Below are 26,890 nucleotides of genomic sequence, written 5' to 3'. Positions count from 1 at the left end.
TATTGTGCAGAGTTTTTGTCTCCTTTAAGCATTTGCACATTTCACTATACCAAATCATTCGTAAGGCTGTAAATGGTAAATGAATTTTGTTTCCACTTGAGCACATGAACATCTGATGATGCTGCAGAGACTGTCAGGCACTGTGTGGAGCAGCAGAAATGTTTGTTTGCTACTGGCATAGAGGACAGCATGCCTGAAGCTGGAGGCTCTGTCACAAGAGATTACTGATGTTGTGCTGCTCTTTCTCTCCCTGTTTTGCAGAGAGCTCTCAAGACAGCTTGCTGGAAATTGCCTACCGATCCAGCGCTGTGCTACCTGTTCTGTGTGACCGTACTACCCCTCTGCCTGAGGACTCCCAACTACTCCAGCTGGATCACAGCCTCTCCAACATTGCCAGCTCTCTGGGCAGCCCCTTAGGTAGGAGTGACTGCTTGGCCAAGCTGGAATGCTTTCACTTCCTCCCCAGCAATGTGCCTCCCCTGGGCAGCTTGGAGCTGATCAAGTTCCGTGAGTCTGGGATCGCGTCTGAGTACGAATCCAACACGGACGAGAGTGAGGAGTGGGATTCGTGGGCTCAGGAAGAGCCACTTCGCCTGCTCAATGTCCTGAACAAGCAGGGGCTGGGAGATAGCCTGGATGACGAGATTGCTGTATAAAAAGAGGCAGAGATGTCGTAGGGCTGTGACAAACAAGAGGGAGAGTCCAGATGGCTTGAATCACCTCTGCGAATAGCCTGAACCAGCTTGCCTCTCTCATTGCAGGTAGCCTCAGAAGTGTTTTTCATGTCAGAGAACAGGCCTCTTAGTGGAGAGAGAGCGTATCCTTTTGAAGGTTTCAGAGGCAGCTGGCACCTTCCTTTTGGGTGAGACCTCCTTAAGCATTGGGTGCCAGATGATTGAAGGCAGTGGTCCTGTCACAGGATGAAAGACTGTTAGGGTTGCGTATATTCTGTGATCCTACCATTGCACCACAAAAGTGCAGGAACTGGCACTGGTGCAAATTTCAATGTGTTGAAAATCTTAGTAAAGTAAGTTTCTTGGGTTGAAGGCTATAAAGATGACCTTGGAAGCCCAATAAAGTCTCCAAACCTGGAAGGGAGAGTAAGCAAGGTTTCTAGTACCCAAGGAGTACAAATTTAGTGCCCTGTATAGTTCTTTGTCCCCAAACTTCAGCAGTGGAGTAAACTGTGCAAATCAAACACGTGTTTGCACATGTTCTATATTTGCATAATATATACAGGTTACAGAATTCAGATTATTTTTTGTGTAGAATTTGGCTGACTTTGGCACAGAATTATATTGTGTGTATTATGGAGTTAGAGTAGCATATACTCAGTCCTGTTCTTAGTCAAAACTTTGCAACTTGATGCCTTTCCTGTTTTGGGCTGTCCCTTGTTTATCCTCCCAAAAGAACCAGTAGCCTTAAGTGAATGTAGAGTTTTGAAGGATACAGAGTAGTTACTGACAAGTTGTCTAGAAACATGACCCAGTCATGGGTTGTGATGTGTCCTGGAACAGTGGATCTAATCATTTCTCATATTTCTTGATTGTCATATTATTTCTTGAATTGTTCTTAAATTCTTGAAATGCGAATCCCAGTTCTGGAAGAGCAGCCATAATGGTTTGTTTTGGCTATAGCGTCTTAGAGACCTGCTAATTTGTTGTGGCAATAATTATCCTCTACAATACCTCAAATGACCATGTCCTCAGGACTTGTTCAGATGCTTTTCACATGTCACTGCAGAGTTAAATGAGCAACATCCTCATGAAGCCATCTTAACACAGCTACAGGCTGTCTATCAATGATGCAACCATGTGGGCAGGGCCAATTGCATGGGCCTTTTATGCATGATATATTCCTTTCCCCCACCTGACTGATTGCACAGGAAGACCCCACTTACATGTCTGCACTATTCATGTGCAGCCCCAGCCACATGGTAGCACAATACAGAGAAGCCACTCCTATGCTGTTGTGGCTATGTATGAATGAAGTCTGTGTATCGAATAACACAAGCTGTTGTCTCTGAATGCTCAGGCCACAACAAATCAGACTCTTGTGCGCTACGTCTGCAGCACTACTTCTGTGTTCATCCCAATGACATCCTAGAAGAACCAGTTTGCACAATATATGCGGGCACAAGTTCTGTGGGATCCCCCCCCTTTACATGTTTGTGTACTGTCCCGTCCCCCCCATCTATCTGAAAATCTATGTAGCAGGTGGAGGAGACTAGTCTCCTCCACCTGCTATCCAGTTCCTGGGCAACAGATATTGGAGGGTTCTTCCCATTGTTGCTGCAGCGGTGGTATGAAGGAGGCTCCATCCATTCCTCCTCCCATCACCCAGTAAGTATCGTCTGACCCTTGCAGCTTTTTCTTCCTTCTGAAGTGGGGCCTTCTAAAGCTTTCATGCCACCAGTGCCCCAGGGGATTTAGGGATCAGTTGAGCAGGCCCTTTGGGAGACTTGGGCCCTTAGGTAGGGCCCAACTGGACCAACTTCTGACATTGCCCCTGAGTTCACAGGCTTTAATCAGGCCATTTCCTTTGGAAACAAAATTTTTCAGCCACTCTATTGATGTTATTTATTTATTTTCCGCATTTTTAAACTGCCCTTCCTCCAAGGAGCTCAGGGTGGTGTACATAGTTCCTCCCCTCCTTTTGTCCTCACAAACAACCCTGTGAGGTAGATGAGGCAGAGAGATAATGACTAGCTAAAGATCACCCAGGAAGCTTCATAGCCGAGCAGGGATTTGAACCTGAATCTTCTAGGTAGAAGTCGAACTTTTGGACCACTACACCATCCTGGCTCTCTCAGCCGACCCGGTTATTCCATACAAAGTCCTCAATGCCTGCCCATCCAGTTTTGGCTTTTTGTTATGTCTTAATTATGTCTTTGTGTGTCAACAGTGTTTCCTGTCTCCATGTTATCAGTGCCCTTTGGGAAGTATCACCTTAGATTTGCCCAGCACCTTCCATTGCACAGTTCTCAAATAGTAGAGTATCTTTCCAACTTTGCTTTTTTCTTGCATTGTTTTTTGAAGAGGGAGGTTGAGCAGCATAGTTGGAAAGTCATCTTAAGGCTGTCAGACCTTAACCTGGCTTCACAGTAAGCTGCAGCTAGGCGGATACAGTTGTGGAGCCGACAGATGATGGCCCAAAGAGGCCAGAGAGAGCAGACAGGGTCAAGGCAGGCTGGAGTCAAGTGCCGGACTGAGTAGATGGTGATCAGAAGGGTCAGAGATAGGGCCAGGCTGGGGTCAAGGCCCACGTAAGTGAGCTTGTTGCTTAGTCCAGAGACGTTGCTCAAAATGAGGAGCTAAGCTTGGAACCTTTGTTATATGGGGCCAACTATACCCCTGTTGGTTCCTCAGGCCTCTTGGTCAGAAGAGCTGCAGTGCCAGTGCTGGCTGTTGAATGGGTGGCACTGTACCGCAGCAGAGAGCAAGCTGATAACCTCCTTTGCCTCAGTGCAGGGAGAAATGTGCCTCAACCATGCCATTAGAATCCCCAATTTGAGACCCCTGGTATTTTCCAGAAACACCTTCAGAATACATTTTGCAAAATGGATTGTTTTATTTTCTACTGTTATTGGTGATCTTTGAGGGTGCTTTTTTATAAAGGAGTACAGTCCCTGCAGGACAGGTTTTTAATTGTCTTTGTCTAAACTGAACTAATAGCCCAATCCTATCCGAGGCCAACAGAGGCAGATTTTGTGATCTGCCACCATAAGCCCCTGGCTGACAAGGTAAAAACTGCTCCATCATCATGCGCTTTAGAGCCACCAGTGCAAGTAGCCAGAGGTTCTGCACAATTGTGGTTCTCAGATGCCCAGCAATAATGGGTAGGTCAGCAGCAGGGACAGTTTAGGAGAGGATCATGGGCAGTTCAGGGTGGGAAGTGGGCTGAGCAAGGGGCAAAAGAAGGAGGATCTTGGCGGCGGCAGTGCACACTGAGATATTGTCTCCCTTTCCCTGCCCCAAACCACCCTGAGTCTCCTCAGACTTACACCAGCAAAATAGCTGGCATAGGTCCAATGGGACCCACTGGAGGCCAGCAGCTATGGGGAGGTAAGTAAGAAAAAGTTTTACTCACTTCCCCTGGGGTGCCTGGTGCCCCTCTCATTGCATGCTTCTCATAGCAAGCAGCGTGCACTCCATCAGTAGCACTCCATGCTATGGGCAGATGAGGGATAGGATTAGATCCTAAGACCGCAATCCTATACGCTTGTATGTACCTGGGAGTAAGTTCCATTAAACTCAGTGAGACTTACTTCTGAGTAATCTTGCATAAGTTTGTGTAGTAAGGATCAAACTACATGTGCAGGGCAACCCTGTGTCAGTTAAATACATGTTTGTTCCATTCACATGTAAAGTGGCGGTGGAGGGGTTCTACTCCTTAAATGAAATGAAGTGCAGGGGAAAGTGAGCAAAAGCTGTCCCCTTCCCACCTTACCTCACTGGGCTCTGAGGCTTGTAAGCAGTCTTTCCTGTTCTAACTCTAATACCAGAAGCAAGCCAGTCGGGGAGAAAAATCACTGAAAGCTGCAGAGCATGTCCAGGGGGGACAGGGCTGGCTCCTTTGTCCCATACGTCCTTTTGTATAGGCCCAGCTCTGCTTTAAAGGTGAATTGTGGCAAACATGATTTTTCCCTATGAGCCCTGAGTTCATAGGGCTCCTCTTAAGGAAAGCAGCAGTGGTAGTGGCAGGAACACCAGAGAGCTGGGAAAAGGCTTTAACATCATATTCCCCAGCACCTCTCATTTTCCCACCACCATAGCTTTGTATTGCATTGTACAATCTGTTGCCTTGGGATCTTTTAAGTTGAAAGGCTGGCTGTAAATCTTTCCGATAAATAAGCATGGTTGCTCTCTACATTTACTGTGCTTCCAACACTAATAAATGCAACATGTAATTTCAAAAATTACCACTATTTGGAGCTGTGATGGCTACATTATTAGCAGCTAGCCAGCAAAATGCCCTCCCACTTCCCAGCTCATGTCTGTAGCAGGAACAGGGGTAGTGTACAGGGTAGTGCTCACCAGTAAATGTTCCTGTGGAGAAACATAATGCATTCCCAAATGCATTTCACTCAGTTTAGCCTTCCCTTAAAGACGTAGTTCTCAAACTGTGAACTGTGGCTCCCCAGGGAGCTATGGAAACCAGCAAGGGATGCTGCGGAATCCTACAAAAAAACCTGACACAATGTGTAGAATTATAGTCCTAATAGGGAGCTGCGCCACTGACCCAGTAGATCAAGGGAGCCACCAGTCAAAAAAGTTTAGGAACCACTGCCTTAGAGCAGTGTACCCCTTGGCAGCCCATTTCCATGCCTTTTCTGCCATTATTCAATTCTTTTTCAAGTACCTCAAAAGGTCCTGGCAAGTACCCCTGGGGGTACACATACTCCAGGTTAGGAACCACTGCCCTAGAGGTTTGAAAATGTTTGTCTTCTGAATTGTTCTGGATTTTGCCATTGTAATATCCACGGAACATTCCCCTGCCTTTTTGGAGAATTAACACTTTCTTCAAGCTGGGGAAAATAAAGGCATCAATGAAAGATTGAGAATTAACATTTCCATGGACATTCTGTGCGCTCCAAAGATTGGTTGTGAATCCTGAATTAGGGATAAGAACATAAGAACATAAGAACAGCCCCACTGGATCAGGCCATAGGCCCATCTAGTCCAGCTTCCTGTATCTCACAGCGGCCCACCAAATGCCCCAGGGAGCACACCAGATAACAAGAGACCTCATCCTGGTGCCCTCCCCTACATCTGGCATTCTGACTTAACCCATTTCTAAAATCAGGAGGTTGCGCATACACATCATGGCTTGTACCCCATAATGGATTTTTCCTCCAGAAACTCGTCCAGTCCCCTTTTAACGGCGTCTAGGCTAGACGCCAGCACCACATCCTGTGGCAAGGAGTTCCACAGACCGACCACACGCTGAGTAAAGAAATATTTTCTTTTGTCTGTCCTAACCCGCCCAACAGGATAGGACAGGATAGGACAGGATGTGCCTGCTGTGGCATACATGAAAAGATGTATAAAACCACAGAGGGAGGTGTTGCATTAGGTAGGGTTGCCTTTAATGTTCAAAGGTGGGTTGCTTGCAGTTCTTTCTCATTAGGCAAATGACATTTTGTACGTTCTGTGATTTTTTAAAATCAATTTCGTAACTGAAAAGCTTTTGAAGATAACTGGGGAAGGATTAATTTGAACAGCAATTTTCAAATAGTATCCAGATGGTTGTAAAATTTTCTCTGTGTTTCCAGTGGTTCCAAGATCAGTACTAGATGCTTCTGAACATCAGAGGAGACCTTTGCGGAGGGAAGGTTAAATTTTGAGCAGCTGTCTGTGAGGGATGGAAGTATATAATTAGCAGCATGGTGGCTCTGAGGGCAGGTAATGAATTACCTAATTTGAGATGAAAGCTGAGAGGGGGCAGGCTGAGGAAGATAAAGACTCCCTTTGGGGTCTGGGATGGTCCAGTTCTCTGCCTCATCTCCCACTGCCAATCTGTGCCTGCCCTACACCAGAACAACTGAAACCAAATGGTCCACCCAAAGGAAGTTGGGCCCATTGTTTGTTCATCAGTTGAATCTTCTGAGATGAAACTCAGAGAGAAGTGCCTTCAGAGTGAATTGAGAGGAGGGTTTATTTGATGTCCGTTCTTTATACTGCTAATTTTGTTGAGGAAGCCATGGGGTTACTTTTGAGTTGCAACAACAGTGAGTAAGGTGCTATGAGAGGAGGTAACTACTACTCCCAACACCTGGAATATCTGAAATGAATGTCTGAAGATGGAAAGAGTATGTTTGGGTTGAATGGGCAGACAAGTAGAAGTTGGGTGATATGGAGAATGGGTAAAGGCCAAGAGACACCCCACATGGTTGCAACCAGAGCAGAAGTGGGCTTGGCAGGTGTCTTTAAGACAAAGAGATGCAACACAAAAAAGGAAACCATCTGCTCAACTCAGCAGTGGGTTGTGAGATATTGTGCAGGAGAGCCCCATCCTTGTCCATGCACACCCAGCAGTAGCAACAGACCTGCATGCTTGAGATACAGGAAGGGTCTTCTCTCAGATTGTCTGCTTGGGCCCTCTTCAGATTCCTGTATATTTACATTACAGATGGTTCTTTCATAAATTTCTGGAATTTCTGTATCTTTTTGTTCTTTCCTTTACTAGAGCAGTTGTTGTGTTACAGAATGACTTTCTATGTAAGTGCACTTAATCCCAAGGTGGTGATGTTTAGCTTCTTGGCTTTTTGCTAAATAAATCTTCCTTATTTCTAAAGCATGACTGTGGTTTCTGCTTTCTTTGCTTCCTTTGCTTTTCTTGTATCTTCCCAAACTTGCCTCTCTTTTCTTCTGACACTTGGAGTCTTAAAACAGCTGGCTGGTTTATTTGAGGTTCCTTGCAGGCAACAGTGCAGGAACCTTCTTAGAGCAAAGCACATACTGCATGCCTGAGATTGGAAAAGAGGAGTGGCCCCATTGGGATCCATGGCCAACACTGTCTAGTCTGTGGCAGTTTGGGCATACCCAAGGACTGCCTGAAAATACCAGCCCCTGCAAAGGAACATTTCCCAGAAGGCCAGCAGAACAGAGAAATTAGGTGCTTCAGGCACTTTGCTAAAGGTTGTGGAGGGGCAGCTAGATCTCACTAAGACAGGACTGCTGCAGTCCAGAGAACAGCCCTCATCAGGTTCCCCCTTGTGGCATTTCAGCGATCTGGTGCTTGGATTCCAATGTTTTATCACAGTAAAGGCCATCATAGTCCTCTTCAGTACACAATCACCGGTTCAGGAGGAGAGGAAAGCTCAAAAAAACTTTTAATGGTCTTTGATGTCCTGCTTACTCTGCCTTCTCTGAATTTCCTGCTTTCTCTGAATTAATGGCAGAGAGCCGGTGACATCCTCAGTGAATCCAGGCTGGAAATTGCCCTGCTTAAATGTGCTGACACATTCCCCCTTTTCTCCACAAATACAATATTCACCTTTGTTGTGGGTACTTCCCTAGATGGGGATCAATATGTCTTTGTGACAAAACCAGGAAGCATACAGAGCGGGTGAGAAGCCAGAGTCAATTGCCAGTTGAATGGTGAAAGGCAAAATAACGTGCAGAGCATTTTTAGAAAAGCTCCATGACATCACCTGGATTCATTTATCTTCGGGGGGGGGGAGTGGGATAGTAGTTGTTTCGGGTACTTTTGCAGTAGCTCTTGGTAACCTCTCAGTGAGTAACCTAAAAGGAAAGTGGAATAGTAGCTATCTGGAGGGAAAGCAAGGGCCAGATTTGCTCTTAGATAATCAGAAAAGCTCTGCTACAGCACAGAACCATCTAGTCCAACATTCTGTTCCCTTTAGTGGCTAGCCTAGTGCTTCTGGGAAATCTAACTATAAGTTGTACGAAGAAGTGTCTTCTATTTCCTAAATCTACTGCCACTCAATTTCATTGGGTAATCCTGAGCTCTAGTTTTGAGATAGGAACAAAATCTTCTCTTTATTCACTCGCTCCTCCCATTTACAGTTTCATTTATCTCCATCATTCCCCCACCCCCAATCTTTTCTTCAAGGTTACATATCTTCACATGCTTGTCTTTTCCTTGCACAGAAGGTGCTCCAACATCTTGATCACTTTGGTTGGCCTTTTTTGCACTTTTTAAAGCACTGCAATATCCTTTTTCCAGGTAGGATAATCAGAACTGTACAATTACAGGTGTAGACAAACCACAACTTATACAAAGGCATTATTATACTGGCCATTCGACACTCCATTCTCAAGCGATGACATTGGTGGTGACATTTCAGGTATTTTTGCAGGGGTGAAAAGGGTGCAAAATGTATTGTTGGATGTAGCATGCCTCCCATCAGCTGCCCTAGAAGCCCTTAGAGCAGTGGTTCCCAAACGTTTTAGCTCTGGGTCCCACTTTTTAAAATGACTCTCTTGGTACCCACCTACCTTTATGAGACTTTTAAAAAGTGTCACTTTACCAGCTATTTTACTGTTTTTCTCCTTTTTACTACTGGGAGGGGGGGAGAGACCACCTTCTAGAGCAGGGGTGTCCAAAGTTTTTGGCAGGAGGGCCACATCAGTTCTCTGACACTGTGTCGGGGGCCGGGGGGGGAGAATTAATTTACATTTAAAATTTTAATAAATTTACATAACTTTACATAAATGAATATATTAAAGATGAACCTATATGAATGAATGAGGGTCTTGCAATAGCTCAATGCCTATAAAAGGCCTTGCACAAAGCAAGGCTGGCCTTTCCTTTGCTGCCACTGCTGCATCACAGATGTGAAAGAGCAAGCAGTGGAGGGAGCTCTCATCCCACAGCTCACACGAGAGGTCAAACAGTCACCCTCACGCTGAGAGAAGTTGCATTGGGCCAGTGCAGGCTTCAACAAATCTCCAGAGGGCCAGAGGCTCATTGGAGACTGGGGGCTCCCTGAGGGCCGCATTGAGAGGCCTCAAGGGCCACAAGTGGCCCCCGGGCCGGGGTTTGGGCACCCCTGTTCGAGAGTGTTCTTGAACTCCACATTCATTGGAACGGGACCATTCTGGTGGCCTTGTGTTTCCTTCAACTGGCCGTTGATAAGAGCTGAGGCAGTGTTGCCTGCTCATGAGTAAAAGTGCATGTTTAGCTCAGTTTTGCTTTCCATAGGGCTCAAAACATTTTCTTTGTCAGCTTGGAGGAGAGGATCTCCTTCTCAAAAGTTTGTTGGGACCTGAGTTCATTGAATTGGGACTATTCTGGTGGCCTGGGGTTCCCCTCTGGCTGCCTTTCAAATTGGACAGAGGCATGGTTGCCTACTCATGAGTAAACAGGCATGCGCCGCTCTATTTTGGTTTCCATAGGGATCAATATCTTGTCAACTATCAGCTTGTCAGTTTTGTGACCCACTGGGTGGGTCCCAACCCACAGTTTGGGAACCAGAACTATGCTACATCATGTCAGACTGAGGGAAATGCTTCCTGCTCTCATAGGGACTTCTGGGAAAACATGGCAGTTGCCAGGAGAAACCACTGCTACTCCCAAAACAGTCAGCAGCTGACAAAAAAAAAATGTGAGAGACATTTCAATGAACCTTACAGGCAAACCACAGCATAGCCCCACTTTGAGCAGAAAGTTCTCTAAGGAACTATCTTTGCCTTTGTTAATTTTTAATTTGTCAATTTATTCTAGAATTTCATTTCTAGAATTTCATGTGTTTGCTTGCTATATTATTGACTTACATATGTGTTTTCCCAATATCTGTGCTGTTTCATATCTTCCTCATTGGAGTGGGACTTTCAGTTTTAAAGGAATTCCTCTGGTCTTTTATAGCTTCCATGCTTCCCTGCTGGAATTATCTTAGGGCGCAAGCCTATCCTGCGCTGGAACAGGCAAGCTACAAACGGCTCAGTCAGAAGCAAGGGAAAACATTTCCCCTTACCTCTGGGTAAGGGCTGCTTGTGTCTATGAGTCTCGGAATTGCGCCACCTCTTGAGGTGGCACAAGTTCTCCCCAAGAATGGGGGTTGGGCATGTTTGCAACCCTCCTGGGCTGGCACAAGGGACCAAACCCGAGTCAGGATTTTGCCCGTAAACATTTTTTTAACATTTCCTAATCTGAAGTATGTATTCTCCTGTCAGCTTTCCCTTAGCTATTTTTAAAGTAGCTCTACAGCTTGTTAAACAGCACCTTGGGCTCTTCCCGGAGAGAGGAACACTGGTCACAAACCACTTAGTCTTGAGAAGTGGAATGCAGGCGCTTATCTACTTCGTCCTGTTAGCTGAGTTGGACTTGAAATTTTCTTTACAAATTATGGGAAAACCTTGTGGAAGAAACAGCGATTTGCGCCAGCTTATCAGAGTGCCTACAGGCTGCAATAAAGCCTCCGAGGTGGGCACTCATGCACCTGCTCATCAGTCCTCACAATCTGAGCTTTCAGTTTTTGAAGCAAGGTTTTTATACTTCGTGGTTACCAGAAAGAAGTTCAAAATATAAAAAGCAAACAAGAATGCAGACCAGGTTGCAGGCTGACCAGCTGCAGTTTGGTACCTGCCAACTTAATAACATGTAAGCAAATCATGTGAATTGTTGTTGGTTGACAAGAAGTTGACAATATGTTTGATCCCCTTTGTGTGGATGTTTACAAAGGAAAGTGCTGAATGGACTGTACGGGGGAGGGAGCAAAATAATGATATACATACATGAACGTAAATTGAGCTTCCCATTTTGTCAGTTTTTTGACCGTCTAAAAATGGAAATAGAGTATACAAATAGGAACTAAGGATCAGTGCCATCTTTCCAAACTTCACAATATCAGTGTTAAGCCAGGATCTCCCTTTTACCAGTATTGCATGCTGTTCTTGTGGTCACAGCTGGTATGACAAAGAAGACGTGCCTCTAACAGAGACGCAACTGCACCATTGCTCTGGCTGGGTTGGTATTTCAGCCTGAGAAGCTGAACTTACATGCCATCCATGTTTGCAGAAGCTCCTTTCCCCCTAGCTACAAGGCAATTGCTCACTTCTATTACCGCAGGAAAGGGCTTTCAACAGTAAGGGGCATGTCCTCTTGTAACCCTCCATTTGGTGCAAGAGCCTTCTGTCAGCAAGAGGTAACATATTCTGCTGCTGGAACAAGGAGGCTGGGGAATGCCAGCAACTCTCACTTGCATGCTGACCTGCTTAGCTTCCGAGACCAGACGAGATTGGGCGCATTCAGGGTAATATGGTCGTAGACCATACACTAAATGACATCAATTATTTGCTTTATTCTTGTTTTGCTGTTGGTTCAGAAGCTGACGACTGTTGGCAGTTGTGCTTCCCATACACAGACAGAGCTACTTGAGCATTTTGCTGCTGCTGTGGTCACTATCTTCTGGGCGAGTGCTGGGCCTGCACTTGTGTTCCTTCTCCAGCAGGGCTTTAAGCTTGTGGTAATAGACCTTGCAGCTGAAGCCCTCCTTGGACCCACATTTGATGTGGGTCTTGAGTGAGTGAAGTGTAGGGAACATGCGGCAGCAGGCCATGCATTTGTAGCCGTTCTGCTGCGGGGGTTGCCACTTGGAAACGAAGAGGATGTCTTGGGAAGTAATGCTGTCCTTGGCCTCTGCCACACTTCTGGCTTTCTTGCTACTGTTGTCCTGGGGATAAGTGTGCTCCAGGGAGTCAGAGGAAGAAGAGGCAGTGTCAAGAGTTTCATCAGCTTGGTGAGAGTCTACTGGGATTTCCATGCCATTGCCTCTTGGCATGTCTGGAAAACTGCCAGAGTCTGCCTGACTGTCTTTGTCCACACATATGAAGTAGCTGTAGGGGGAGTACCAGGGCCGATAGATGGTGCAGTTCTGCTTTAAAGGCTCATTGCTCTGTAATTCTGTAAGGGGACAGTCTGACAAAAACAAACAAAAACAGGTGGAGTGAGCCAAGGAGCTACTTTTTCAAACCACGCTTTATACAGACAGCTTGCGGATGTGCCCCAGAATCAGCAAGGTCCCAAGGTCTGATGGGGGACCAGAATGCATCTTGCTAGGGAAAGAGGCATACATTGGGAGGCAAGTGGTGATGCTGGCAGGACTGTCATGGCCATGCACATAAAACAAATGCCTCACACCACTGTACCAAATGAGCTGTGCCTAAAATTCCTAAAAACTGACTCCTAAAAACCCTGTTTCAAGCACTCCAAGGAAAATGGTACAAGAAGATAATCATAATACCAAAAACTCTGTGCCTAGTCCCTTTGGGGACTTTTTGAAAACCACTTTGGCAGCTTAGGAGCAAGAGAGGGAGAAAGGCAAAGCAACAGAGAGCAACTTGACAAACTTCCACCTAAATACCAGTTTTCCTATTCACCTGCTTCTGCTAATTACGGATCAGTTCTTTTAGGTTGCTAGGGCACAGGTGGTTGTTCGTTGATCTCCTCATTCCCTAGTCTGGCTTTGGCCTTGTTCAGCATAAAAGAGTGTCCAATTTCTGCTAGAAGCCTCAAGGCAGCAGAGTGAGGAAGCAGAAGGGTGATTCATATCTTTCTCTCCATCTGAGAGGTAGGAAATGGAAACCACAGAGAGATAGGGGGTGCCCTCCCCAGTTCAGCAGGGATTTCACCAATTCTTTCATTTTGACCACTGGTCCGTGATGACCTTTCCCAGCAAGCCTATGTGAAAGGGCAGCATAAGACACTCCAAGCCTGACTCATTGGCATCTCTTAAAGGTGGAGATGAAACGTCCACCTCTCAGCCTTCTGACTGGCATAGTACCTATGTAGAACCTATGTAGAACCTGATAGTGCTCCAGAACTCCCCTGATGGCCATGCTTACCAAATGGTTGAATACTTCTGTTTCACATTTCATACAGAAGGCATCTCTTCTGTTCAAATTTCTCAAGCCTCATTGGATGCCCTCTGTTCCCATTCCCTGCTCACCTAGCACACTTCGTGTATGTTTATGGCTTGTCAAATCAGGTGATCTCTTTGAAGCAAAGCTAGGGTGATGTGGCCCAGAGATTGCCAACAGGGAAAAATTTTCCATTTCCTCTCAGATGCAACTAGGCTCCCCTTTTTGTACATAAGTACTAAGAAGTGTAAATGACTCCCCAGGCAGCTGGTATTGTGACATCACTTGCTGACCTCACAAACAGTTGTCTCTTGGCAGCTTGGTATAGAGGTGGGTAAGGCAGGTACCCACCTCAGTGGCATAGCTATCTGGGGGATGGTGTGGTAAGTACTGCAGGCATGGCAACACACCTCCCAGTCACCATCAGAGCCATTCCAGACAGCAATGTGCAGGAGACATCGTTTGGTTCAGCGAGCACCTGTGCACTGCAGTTGCTGTCTGGAATGGCTCTGATGGCGATTGGGAGGGGCCACTTCCATGGTTCCAAGAGCTAGTGGGAGGGACCGCTTACACAGCGTATTGCAGCACCTGCAATATTTACTGCGTTACCGCCCCTGTAGCTACATCACTGACCCACGTCCATACCAAGAACATATTTGGAGGAAACAATACCTGGAAGCGTCAACAGTAGTAGGGAGGATGAAGAAAATCAACATCACGTCTCCAAATGATGGGACATGAAACAAGAAAAAAACAACAAAAGGGATCCATTAGGAAGAAACTAATCATTTAGGGCAGTAGGTTTATTTGCTGCAGAATGACAATGGAGAAGCTCACAGGGAAAGCAGGCCAAGAAGATCCTCATCAACTAATTGTCAGCCAATCTCTCTTCTTCCCGTTGTCCCCCAAACTCCTGGAATATGGTGTTCGTTCCCACTGTTTTGACTTCCTTTCTTGGCACTCCCTTGAAACCATCTCTTTCAAATTACAGTGAGCTCCTCACCATCAACGTAAAGACCGGCTGGTGGTCTTCTCTTGATCGCCCTGCTGCTGCTTAGTGGATTGCTCTGTACTTCTATACTTCCTCCAAAGTTTCCATTCTCTTGGATTTCTCCTTTCCCTATGCTCCCCACATTAAGGCTACATTTCTTTTTCAGGTAGTACTAATAGTACAGAGCTGTTCATTGATGTCCTAGCACACTAGGGTCGCATGTTTTTCATCTTCTAGCACGCTCGACACACTAGCAGTCTTTCAAACTTGAAGCTATTCAACATTGTGACCTCCATGCATTTGAATTCTAGTGATAGAAACATGGTGGCCTACATGCATTTGAGATCTATGACCTGACACAATTTTGTTGTTTGTTTTACGAATTGAGCTAGAGCAGTGGTTCCCAAACTGTGAGGCATAGCTTCCTGGAAACCAGCCAGGAGAGCCGCAGAATCCTCACAAAAAGCTGTCATCCTATACAATCCTATAGGATTGTAAACCTAATGGGGAGTCGCAGCCAATGGCCCAGTAGGTCAAGGAACTCACCAGTTAAAAACGTTTGGGAACCACTGAGCTAGAGGCATGCTGGTGATGTCACTTCCTGCTACGTATTTTCTAGTCAAAAAACAAATACAGCCAATATCTGTTGCCAGGTCATGTCTCTCTTGTCCTTGTACAAGGATGTGAGGTCATGTTGACACACACCCCCTCACAAAAAAGAGTTCTGGATAAGCAAAGTGGTACCTTTAAAAAAAATTGTAATATACTGAATAGGGGAGACTATATAACCATCTAAATAAAAAATATTTTATGCTTTCATCAAGTAGCATACAGTCTTGAAAAATGTGAGAATTGTTAACAGATCAGAGCAAATCAATACATCCCACACACAGCAAAGTTGAGTTTTGCTAAGAACCTTATTGCAACAAAAAAGAACTGTGGCCATTGTTACACAGGCAGAACAAGAAGACAGGAAAAAGAAACTAATGGGAGAGATCGAATCAGAGTAGGAGAGAGGAAGCCTTTATACTAGCAACAAGATAGGGTACAGCTCCCTTTATAGGTGGGGATTAACATATATACAGTATCTACACCCACTGACTACATACTGGGTGGCTCTGCTCACACACAGTTGCTCATCAGGGAGAAGAGCCTGTTTTCCCAAGTCCAAATAAACACGCAGTTGTGACTGAAGACTTGGATTCAGTCCAGTAAGAAAAGGTGACTGCATTTTGACTAATTAAGAATCAATTAGAATGCTGTGTCATCAATGGTATCAACAACGTTCTAAGAGGAGGCCAATCCAACCAGCTATTTCAGATACCTGTTGTTCATGGGAGAAAGCTGATTTACTAGGGCTGCTTCCATAATTCTTCCTGTATAAAGTTGTCCACAATTTTGAAATTCAAAATGATCTAGGGTTGTTCCTAAAGCAGAACCAATGCACTCAAAATCTTCCATGCTTCCCATTTTTATTTCTAAATTTTGTACTAAGCGCAGGGTATGAGCAGTTTGACTTTGTTTTCAGTTCATTCATACCTCCCTCCCTTATCTGCATTGAAAAGCAATTTAATGTAATCGTACATTGGAATGAAAATTTATGTGCGTGTGAAGCTTGCTGTAATGATGAAGCACTGCAAGAAAACACTCTTTGGGTGCAATCCTAACCTCTGGATTAGGCAGGCACAAGTCACTTGTGCCAACCTGGAGGTGTTGCAAATGTGCCATAAGGCATGTTTGTGCCAACTTAGGAATTGGGGAGGCCAGCGCAAGGAGTTGCGCTGGCCTCCCCGCATAGGATACAGGTAAATTTGCATTGGCCAAGCTTGGCTGATGCAGGGGTCTGGGGGGGAGGGCAGGGAGGAGGCGTTTCAGGGCAGGGGAGGGCAGGCAGAGGGTGTTCCCAGGGATGGGTGAGGAGCAGGAGGCAGAGCCACGATCCGGCGGTTATGCCGTATCCTGATCCCGTTCCCAGGTGGCACAGCGCGGCCCCTGGCCACACCATTCTGCTCAGATCTGCACCACCTCGTCAGGTGTCGCAGATCCAAGTAGACCCATTGAGGCCACTGCAGCGCGCCAAGAGGTAAGGGGAAAGGGGCCGCTTTTGGCTCCGAACTTGTGCTGGATGCAGCACAGGCCCGCTGGCCTGCCTGTTCCAGCACAAGTTACCTTGTGCTCACTTCCTGGGGTTCAGAGTGGTGTAATGGACTCCTTAAGCCAATACTGGAATAAGTACAGTTAGGGAGCATTGAAAGTCAGATATGCTGGGAAATTGTGCTTTTCTAGGTTTGCACCTGGGCACTGCCAATGCCCAAGCCATTTTCTAAGCCTACTTGTTTTATTCTTTCCTCTTTGTAACCAGATACACAGACACCCCAGAGATTTTTATGTTCTTTTTAACTCTTCACACGCCTGTTATCTGTCAAACCCCTTCAGAGCTGTGCTGTGGACTACACAGTATGGGTTAGGTGTTTTGTTTTTATTTTTTTTAACTTCTGTATGTAACTGGGAGTGAAGCTTTGGAGGATAGCCTCTCTCTGCTTCACTTTGTCCTTATGGTGGTTGTGGAGTCTACTAATTTTCAATTTGGTATGAAGGTAGATTAGGTGAAGGAAGAGGCTCTGACACTAGGGCTCTCCCTCCATCACCACACTCAATGATTTGCCTTTTGTTGAGACCATAAGACACCCTTCCTCAAATCTCCCCACTAGCTCCCTGAACAGGGTACTTGGTGATACCTCTCTTATCCTTCAGATCCCTCTTCTAAGCCCATTGTGAAGCCTTGATCTTAACTTTTTAGTCCATATTCCCAATTGTACACATAATTGCGTTTGCTGACATTTATCCCTTGCAACCTCAGTCTCTCCCAAAGACTTCCCGAAGAGTCTCCCTTTTTGGTGTTGTCTTCTCCAGTCTGCTGTTCACTGTAAGCTTGTCGGGGCAGAAACTATTGTTTGCTTATGAAACTCTGTGAAGAACTTTAAAACTACAAAGGTCAGGAAGCTAGCAGTCAGCCTTGCCATGTATATATTTTTCTAATAATGAAAGGAAGTGACATACCTAACTAGAGAGAAAACAAAATACTCCTCAAGATGGCTTGCTTTGCATCATCCTATGTTGTCAAAACCTGATCAGTGTTACAGCAGGGAATGTGTTTGCTAAAAAAATTATGTGGAAAGGGTGACATTTGGTGTTTGTTTCAAGAATTTACATGCATGTATAAAATGTATGCAGCCCTGTTTACTGAGTGGCAATACTGGCTAGTTTAAAATAGATTGTTGTAAAGGAACAGACTTACTTTGTGAATGTGGGTCTACTTAATTTGTAAGCTCCTAACCAAACTAAGCAATGCTTTGCTTGGGATTAAATTTTATCCCAATTTATATGGGAAAAGCTGTTAGGGTAGCAAAAACACCAAAGAAACATCCTCCCCTGATCAGAAAGGTTGAGACAAAGAAGAAAGCCTGAATTCCACATGCCAGCTGCCACATTCTGCCTGAGGTAGCAAACTGAGGGCGCAAGCCTGACCCATATTTGGCCATGGCATGTTTGCGCCTCCTCAAGAGGAAGCCACGCCAGCGCTCCAAGAAGCGTCGGCCTGCGGAGGCTGGCATCAGCCACTGCACCAGCTTCCTCTCGGATGCTTGCATCAACCCGGCTTGCTGATGCAAGCATAAAAAGGAGGTGGGGGGGGAGGCATTCCTGGCTGTGGGTGGCCCCAAGGGTGGGCGGCCCCAAGGGTGGGCGGACAGGGAGAGGGAAGTCGAGCTGCTTCTGGCCACTATCCTGCACTGGATTCAGCGCAAGCCTCCTGGCTTGCCTGTTTCAGTGCAGGATAGGATTGTGCCCTGAATGTTGTTCCTTGATTCTTGCACTATGATGGATAATTTGGCTGGTAAACCTCCAGTGCTGTGATGAGACCTGTACCAGCAATTTTGCTGGTGCACATCTGAGTGAACCCAGGAAGGCGAATTGAGGCCAGAAAATCAGATAGGATATCGGTGGCACTGCTGCTACTGCTACCACCCCCTTCCAGGCCTCAACACATACTCCTCCCCATCCCAGCCTCCTCTCCGTTCCTCCCCCACCCTGCCCCATTCCACCCACTCCCTGCCTAATCCCCACACCAACCTACCAGCACTGGGGTTTCTTCGGAGGCTGCTAGCATGTGGACGCAGCTGCTTACAGCTTGCTGCAGAGGCCTGACTGCACAGAATGGTGGGTAATCTTTTGTGACCGCTGTTTTGTGACACTTTGTTGCCGGAACACGAGTTTGTGCCTTCTTCCTGGAATCTTTCCCACATATACAGCTGCTGCTTTCTTTCTTTTGCAGTTGACCAGAGCATGTTTGAGAATTCAAACACTGACCCTGCACCAAAGCTGCCACCTGCCAAATCCAATTCCCTGCATTCCAAATCCTCCACAGGTATGAGCCTGCGAGGCCAGTCAACGACTTTTGAATGGGGAGACGGCAGCCAGCACCTCAAGAACTTTGGGAAGACATTTGGCACCAAAGTCAGTGATTTCCTGCGCAGGAAAGAGTCCACCAGTCACAACAACCTAGGAGTAACAGAAGTCAATGAGAGCGCAGGGGCCATGCTCTCATGTGGAGACAGTGCATTGCCGGGAGGCCAGACCCAGTCAGAAGGGTAAGTGGCTCCATGTTGACAGCTGTTGTGTGCAGCTTTCCCAGGTCAGGGATATAGCAATGGGACATCTGCAGGATATGAAGTGACCTCTTCCTTTTCCACTGCCCCACCAAAACTAACCATAGTTACAAACTTTCCAAGAGAGGTAACACATTAGATGGGGCTAATTAAGGGAAGGCAGGCAGGATCCCCTACACTTGCACAGGCCTTTCCCCTACAGCAGTGTTTCTCAAACTGGGTTGGGACCCGCTAGCCAATTTTAGGTGGGTTGCGTAGCACCTAGCTTAGCAGTCATTGAAAATACAGAGCTCAAAATACAAAGTACAGAGCTGCTAGGCAGGGTGGACTCCCAGAGGAAGAGAGGCATGGTGCTTTGCCCTGAATAGGTGGGTAGATGGGACCCTAGAAAGAGGTGAGGGATATATGGTTGGAGAAGGGTCCAAGTCTGCATTCTGTTTTGGTTTCCAAGCTGGAATATTTGAATTCTGAGCTATGCAAAATCACAGCATGAGTGCTCTCTGTAATGGGTCCTTTGGCATCTGGTGGACCACTGTGAGATACAGGAAGCTGGACTAGATGGGCTTTTGGCCTGATCCAGCAGGGCTCTTCTTATGGCCGATCATGGCTTAGGTTTGAAGCCAAAATTGATGACGTTACTTCCGGCCATGATATCACTTCCAGGTTAATGACATCACTTCTGGTGGGTGCTGACAGATTGTCATTCTAAAAAGTGGATCCCGCTGCTAAAAAGTTTAAGAACTACTGCTCTATAGCATCAGCTATCCAGCTGTTGGGTGATATTATACAATTTTCAGTGGTATTGGTCCCAGGACAGTAATTTTGCCAGCCCCAATTTTCTGCCCAGCCCACATTTGAGCAGAAATGGCTTAAAAGAAGGGGATATTGCAGTACTAGGCTGTTGTGTGTTTTACTGCTTTTTAATCATCTGTGCACCAGAAAGTAGAATACTACCATGTACAGGCTGGAGAGGGATCCATCTGGATTACTACTGGGTGAGGTGGGGGAGGTCAGCTAGGCTGTGATGTTCTTGGAATGTGCCTTTCTTTGAGAGCTGAAAGAGGATCCAGCCAGTTTCCATGCTCTGCTATCCTGACATGTAAATGGTTGCTGCATATTTTATGACTTTTGGTTGAAGTTGCAGCCCTTTCTTAACTTCCAGGAACAGCCTTTGGCATTAGCCATATTGTTCTTTGGGAAGAAGCAGGTGACAGCAAGAGCTACAAAACTGAACTGGTTCCGAGTCAGACATTCTGAGAGATTTCATGGTGGTGCAGAGTCCTTCCCATAAACACCTTTTTTTTGTGCCTGCAGGCAGGCATCAAGCGATGCCATTCCTCAGCTCAACCCACCCCCACCACTTATGAAAAAGCGCACCCCAAGAGCTCTGAAGACCACTCAAGACATGCTTGTAGCTTCTCAGCCAGTAGCGGATAATACAGAAGCCTCTTTTCAAGAGGAAAGCCAGAAGGATGCATGCCAAGCTGTCAGGACAGAGGAGTGGGAGGCTGTGTGGAGCAAGAATGATTCACTGACACAGGAGGATAGACCCAGTCCCAGCAGAGCCTTTGATGTGCCTGACCTCATCCATAAGGACAACACGGAGCCCAAACTGAATGGAGCTTACAGAACGTCTCTCTCCCCTTGCCCAGAAAATTCAGCTCTCAGACTTGATTTGAGCCCTGACAAGAGTCTTCCTGAGTGCCAGGTGCAAAGCAGTATGGACCCCCCAAAGACAAATGCATGCACTGTGGATGGTGAAGGCCACAGCCCAGACTTGCTGTCCTTTGAGTAGTGCTGCCTCCTTTCACCATAGCTGGTTCTGTGCTCCAGTTTTGTAGCCAAGCTTGTCACCATAACTGTTCCTTTTAAGGTTTCCTGAGCCAGATGTCTCACTACTTAGAACTGACCCCACATCCCCTGAGAGTCGCTTCTTGTGCTGTTCCTGTGCTGACACTGTAAGACAACATGGCAGGAACATCCTGAGAAAAAGCAGGTTCCTCTTCCAACAGCAAAATATTCTTATTCTCACTGTGAGAAGCTAACCATTGGGACTGCACAGTCTTTGCTAGTCGTATATGTAGCCTGGCAAGAGACCAGCCTAGGCTTAAGATAACCTGACTGTGGGGTTTTGCAGTGCTGAAATGGCACACCCAAACCTACATGTACTTTCAGGATACATTCCTACAGAATCATGGGATGAAGAAGTGAACCAAGAATGAAATTACCTCCCAGATCCTAGAACTGGTCCTGTGAACCAAACGGGTTGATGCCTTGCTTTGCTGGAATCCAGCAGTGCTGTGCTTTCATGCCAGTCCTTTCATCCTGGACTCTAATCACTACAAGTATGCTCACACTTGGAGCTTCATGATAGTGACCTAAAATGCAACTCAAAGCACTAAAAACAACATTCCTATTGTTCAGATTGCTGCTCCAAGAGCAGTGCTTCATTCCCTTCTATCACTAGTTCTGCCCTGCAGAATGCTTGCTAGGACTTCTCACAGACATTGATGCTGATTGATATGAGTTGAGGGTTGGAAAGTCCTGGACTTCTGTGGCTTATTTTGAAGTTCTGTGCAATGAAACACCCTAAATTAGCATCATAAACACCTTAATATGAGAAGCAAAAGACTCTTCTGTTTCAGCCACTTTGTCAAAGGCAGGAAAGAAACCAAATCTGCCTGGCCCTTTATCACAATCCACTGATAACTCTCCATCCAGAACTTCTGGCAAAGTTCTGTTCATCCAGGCAGCTAGGGACTTGAGTCTCTTGCTGGGTTGATATTCTGAGCAAGCACAGCAAGAGCCCCATGTAGAAACTGATACCTTAAGCAAGTTGGGGAAAATCCTCTAGAACGATCTGGTGCTCAAGTGCCATCCTTTGTGCTAGTGCCAGCCAAGAAATGCAATCCATGCTAGAACAGCTACCCTCAGTCCTGATCGCCTGCCAAGACCTTAATGTCCTTTTCATTTGCTATCCCAATCCAACACTGGATGTTTTGAAGCCAAAGAAGGAGGCATTTAGGCTGAACAGTTGGTACCTAAATTAACCTGCCCTCTGCAACTTGTTCACTGAGTAGCCACCTGCTGCTACTGGCTTCCTCCCCCTCCACCTAAATTACTCTGTGGAATGAAGAAGAATTACAAAAAGCCTATTTTATTTGTCTTTCATTGCAGTTGCTTGAACATACTGCATTCAAGTTGGTGACATGCATATCCAGCAAATACCATTTGGAAATGCCAAATGAAATGGTGTCCACCTCATTGTATAAGAACACTTCCATTTTTACCAAGCTCTAGCATGCACATCCAACCACTACAGATGCTCAGTTGATTTCCAGATGGTGGTGCCATCTGGGAATCTGATCACAGAACTTGCTTTTCAAGGGACTTTCACGTCTATAATTACTCTCATTTTTCCTGTGTGTGGCTGCCATAATTTTTTTTCTGACCAAGGTTTTGTACACTAGAGCTGAATCAAATATGGACAAGTACTTGAAATTCAGTGGATTCCCAGTTTTGCCATTCAAATGTTAAAAGCAAAAATTGAATCCAGGGATTGAATGTTCATTTTTTAGCTTGAAATCTGAAAACTTTAATCTTGTTTGGCATCTCTTAATTGTCTCTTCAGTTTGGCAGGCTTCAAGTGTGAAATCTCATAAACTATCAACTATCCAATACTGCCAAGTATGAACTACTACTGCTTGTGCTTCAGGATAATACAGTACACACATGTCTTCATTTTGTTTATCAAAAACTGTTCAGTAATATTGCAGGCTGACCATAAAATATGATATGCTAATTTACAAATTGTCTTCCAGGGAACCTTAGATTATTTGGGAGTTTATCAACTGTTCCTTAGTGAGAACAGATCCATAAAGTCAAATATAATTCTCTGGAAGACTCCTAGCCCACCTCCACTGATCTTTCTCGTATTTTCACAAAAACATGTTGGGTGTGTTCTTTGACACACCATGTGATGGATGATGGTGAAGCCCTGTGTGAATAGTGTGTGCAACCTAGGATATACACCAGAATCCTCTGCAACTCTTGGGGGTTCCTTGATAGAACGAGTTGATGTGGGAAATATTCCCTGAATGCAGAAAGTTTGATAAATGTAATTTAATACTGAGTTATCAGTATTTTCTAATACTAATAACATTGCATGTTAGCGATCAGTTATCAACTACGGATATCAAGTAATCCAATCAAATATCACTGAGTGTCAGAATATCTGAAGAATGCTCAAGCATGCAGAGAATAACTAGAAAATACTCACCATCAGAATCTGTAAATAATAATTTTAAGGATAATTTCTGGAAGGAAATGTTTTAGCTCTACTTTGTGTATCTAACAACTGCAAGATAGACATAAATTAATTAGGTTTAGTGTCTCTAATCTTTGCTGCTCCATACTGAGAAAGCAATACAGCAATACCTCCTGAATTTCTATTATGCAACTCTTAAAGCTGCACAGAGATAGAGGCATAGAGTCTGCATCATGAACAAAAACACTGGCAGACTATTCCTATGCAGAACTACAACTAGATCCACTGGAAAAATGAATTTAAGCACCCTAAGCATCTGTATAGGATTGGGCTGCGAATGAACTACCCACTGCCCACATGTGGAAATGTAAGTGCTCAGTCAACATTCTTAGGGCACAATATATGTCACTGAATTTGTTGGTCATGAATATTTTTAGAGACCTTTGAAGGCAGGTGTTCATACTGGGGTAATTACACAGCCTGGTCCTTTGCAAGTTTACTTGGAGGTACGGTTCACTGTATTCTGTGGGTGCTTATTCCCACACTAGTGAGTACAGGAGTTCAGCCATAATTTCCTGAGAAAAGAACTCTGCCTGAAAAGGCATGAGACAAATTATGTGCTTTACTTTTTACTGAAATACCTATATATGCATTCTAAAGATGTCTAATGCTGTCAAAGAAATATTTGTTTCAAGTATATATGTATGCTTCTTATATAAATTTATAATGTCTTATATGCTGGTATGTAGAAAAAAGATTCCAGATAACTTTTTAATGAAAGAAAACCAGGCCAACACCTGAAAAATCATAGGTTTTTCAAAAAGTAAATTAGATCTTTTTAGATCTGTTATTTAATTTGTTAGGTAATATGTGTAGCTCTTGATGACTTGTTCAATTTGCACAATAAACGCTCTTTTCATCTTACAAATGATGATTGTTTATTGTTTTCATAAAACCTAAATAGTTTGGGACCAGAGTATCTGAAGGAGTGCCTTTTCCCATATATGTGCCCCCTTTCTCCCAATGCCTCAAGACAGTGGTTTTCAACCTCTTTTATGGTTCAGAAATTCTGGTAACATGTTATGTCATGCTGCAGAACCCCACCTCCTTTCCCTGCCCGCCCCAGTTTTTTCAAAAAAGTAAAATTAATAATAAGTACTGTAATGTATTTAACAATTACAAAATTCAAAAGCAAAACATTTTACTAATTAATAATTATAACTATGTTTTAATATTAAGGTTAACTCCTCCATTCCAGAACCCAACTGCAGTTCCATTACCCTGTCATTCAAATCTAAATAACATAGATAAAACACAACATATGCCCTGTGTGTTTTGTCCCACCACTCACCAATTAAGGGCACAGTCCTAAACAGGTCTACTCAGAAGTAAGTCTTATTTTGTTGAATGGGGCTTTCTCTCAGGAAAGTGTGGTTAGGATTGCAGCCTAAGACTGATTTTAAACATTCTGCACTGAAGGTCAAAAGATGTGTCATAAGACTGGACCAAGCCACATGTTGCTTGTGGACACCTCTAATCTGCAAGGTTGACTGGCTAGTGCAAGAGGGGAGAGTGAAGAGCCTGAGATGGAAGGTTGAAAAATTTCCCAGAACCTGCAAGATGTTCCTTGCAGGAAAAAATGCAAGATCTTCCTGCTGCTGCCTTTGTACTGGAATGTTTAGATTAAGTAGGGGCAAGGTCTAGGGATATTCTAAACTCTGGTTTCCCATAGAAGATTACCAGTCCAATTCCACCTGATATTCAAAATTTTTGCATTAGCCTTCTTTAGAGAAGTGACCTGTAATAATGCTGATGCTGAGTTTTTATTACTATTCATATTAATTCCAGTTACTGGAAGTTAGCTTCAGTTTTGTCTGATGAATATGTTTTGGTGTTAATCAGATTTTAACAATTTATTATTGTATATTAGTATTTGTGGAGATGTAACCCAGTTTGTGAATGGTTTTGTTCATTAAAATAGGAAGGACAATGCCACTAGGCCTTACAGTTTAGATGCCCTCATCACACAAAAGTTCATATTTGAAAGCTGGTGCAACACAGTGGTGTGATAGTCCAGTGCAGCCTTGCAGCCCACTGGGGAGTCCACTGGGGCAGGGCTTCTGAGAGAAATTTTATCAGGGGGTACAAAGTTTCTTTTGGACCCCTTTGCAAAGGGGGAGGGGTGAAACAGAGTGGGGGAGAGTGGTGACGGGTAAGAGAATGGGGACAGAGAAGGATGAAACAGGGTGGAGGGGAGGGTGGAGACAGCGGGCAAAGACTTTGGAGCCCAGGTCTCCCCACTCACGTGGCATCAGCAACTAGATACAATAATATGGAAAACCATAGAAACTGCTAAGTCTCTCTAAAAAATTTTGAATATAGAAAATAATGCTAAAAATTAGCATCATTGTATTTAGGCTCACACTAGAAAGGAAAGTGTCCTGTGTATACCAAAACTTGCTTCTGCAACAGCTGTAGTCTTGCAGTTGTGTCCCTGAGCTCCTCTACACTCCTTCATGGTAAGCAGATCCACAAGCCAAAGAGCTACTGAAGCAGACCAGTTTCCTCCCAGATTTGATATGCGTTAAGGAGTGTTATGTATGCATTCCTCAGCCCAGCATATTTGGCTTGCCAGCAGCTGCAGCCGCACGCTCGTGGTAGGATCCCCATCATCCCATGTGGGCAACAAGTTTGAGTAGATAAGAAAATGTAAGATCCCTGGAAGTTTCTGGGCCCCCTCCTTTGGCTCCTGGGCCCCCTTTTTGACACTGGGCCCGGGTACAAATTACCCCCCTTACCCCTCTCTCCTAGGCCCTGCACTGGGGAGAGGGCAGGAAAACATCTCTCACTTCCCAAAACCTGGGTAGAAATCCTGCCATCAGGAGGGAGAATTTGCACCCCAAATCCAAGGGAAGCTGCTTCCTCAGCCCTCTTCTGGACTAAAGAAAGTCTCTAAAACCAAGATTCTCTCAGCAGAGAAGCTGGATGCTAAAGGAGAGATCTGAGAAGCCCAGTGGTGTAAAAATGGGGGCCAGGGGGCTGCGGGCCCTGGGTGCCAAGCTGCAGGGGGTGACAGAGGCCGCTTCCCAATTTTTAAAATTTTGGTATTTTTGAATAATACCATTGTGTTATATATTATTCAATCTGTAGTTTCATTCAGAATGCAATGAAACAAATCATGTTGAAATATCTCTATCAAAAGTTATAGCCAAAAAACACCACTGCCTTATATAACAAAAATTGGATTACATTGGGAATCTTGTAACAAAAGGTGGATTACACTGGGGTTACCACTGGGAATAAATAGCTTGTGGCAAACATATTCAGAAAACCAAACAAATTCTTCATAAATGTACATATGTTTTGCCTTTCTTCTATATTACAACAAAACTGTTTTTGGTATGTATGATAGACCACAAGCCCACTGCATATTATCTTGATAGGCATTCCTTCCTTGTTTTGTTTTGGGTTATGATCTCTAATGTCCACCACATATGTGACACCTATTTCAATGAAAGAAAATGTTCACTGTCTGCATTTCTTCTCAGACTGTTATTATTATTATTATTCATTTCATATCATGACTATTACTGAAAATAATTTTGCCACAGGGAAGGTGCCAAAAATTTATGGTGCCTGA

General features: G+C 44.9%; 2 protein-coding genes across 6 annotated transcripts in view; one reads left to right on the top strand and one right to left on the bottom strand.

Annotated features, from left to right (window-relative positions):
* The window catches only part of LOC136647561 (carboxyl-terminal PDZ ligand of neuronal nitric oxide synthase protein-like), an 86,567-nt gene extending 62,412 nt beyond the window's left edge, over positions 1 to 24,155 (top strand). For 4 of the 5 annotated variants that reach the window (XM_066623173.1, XM_066623176.1, XM_066623174.1 and 1 more), the window contains 3 exons: positions 262 to 417; positions 18,650 to 18,965; positions 20,298 to 24,155. In XM_066623173.1, the coding sequence (XP_066479270.1) occupies positions 262 to 417; positions 18,650 to 18,965; positions 20,298 to 20,778 (953 nt within the window). In that variant the 3' untranslated portion in view covers positions 20,779 to 24,155. Of the gene's footprint in view, positions 1 to 261; positions 7,297 to 18,649; positions 18,966 to 20,297 lie in introns of those variants that run through there. The other variant, XM_066623177.1, reaches the window with a different exon arrangement.
* On the bottom strand, positions 11,837 to 13,864 carry SPATA46 (spermatogenesis associated 46). Its single transcript, XM_066622973.1, has 2 exons — positions 13,804 to 13,864; positions 11,837 to 12,384 (listed from the first exon to the last, which is right to left on the bottom strand). The coding sequence occupies exons 1-2, from the start codon at positions 13,862 to 13,864 to the stop codon at positions 11,837 to 11,839; spliced, it is 609 nt and encodes a 202-aa protein (XP_066479070.1).
* Positions 24,156 to 26,890: the final 2,735 nt, after the last annotated feature.

This window comes from Tiliqua scincoides, chromosome 4, assembly GCF_035046505.1.
Source record: "Tiliqua scincoides isolate rTilSci1 chromosome 4, rTilSci1.hap2, whole genome shotgun sequence".
Lineage (NCBI taxonomy): Eukaryota > Metazoa > Chordata > Lepidosauria > Squamata > Scincidae > Tiliqua > Tiliqua scincoides.
This window is presented reverse-complemented; position numbering and strand designations above follow the sequence as displayed.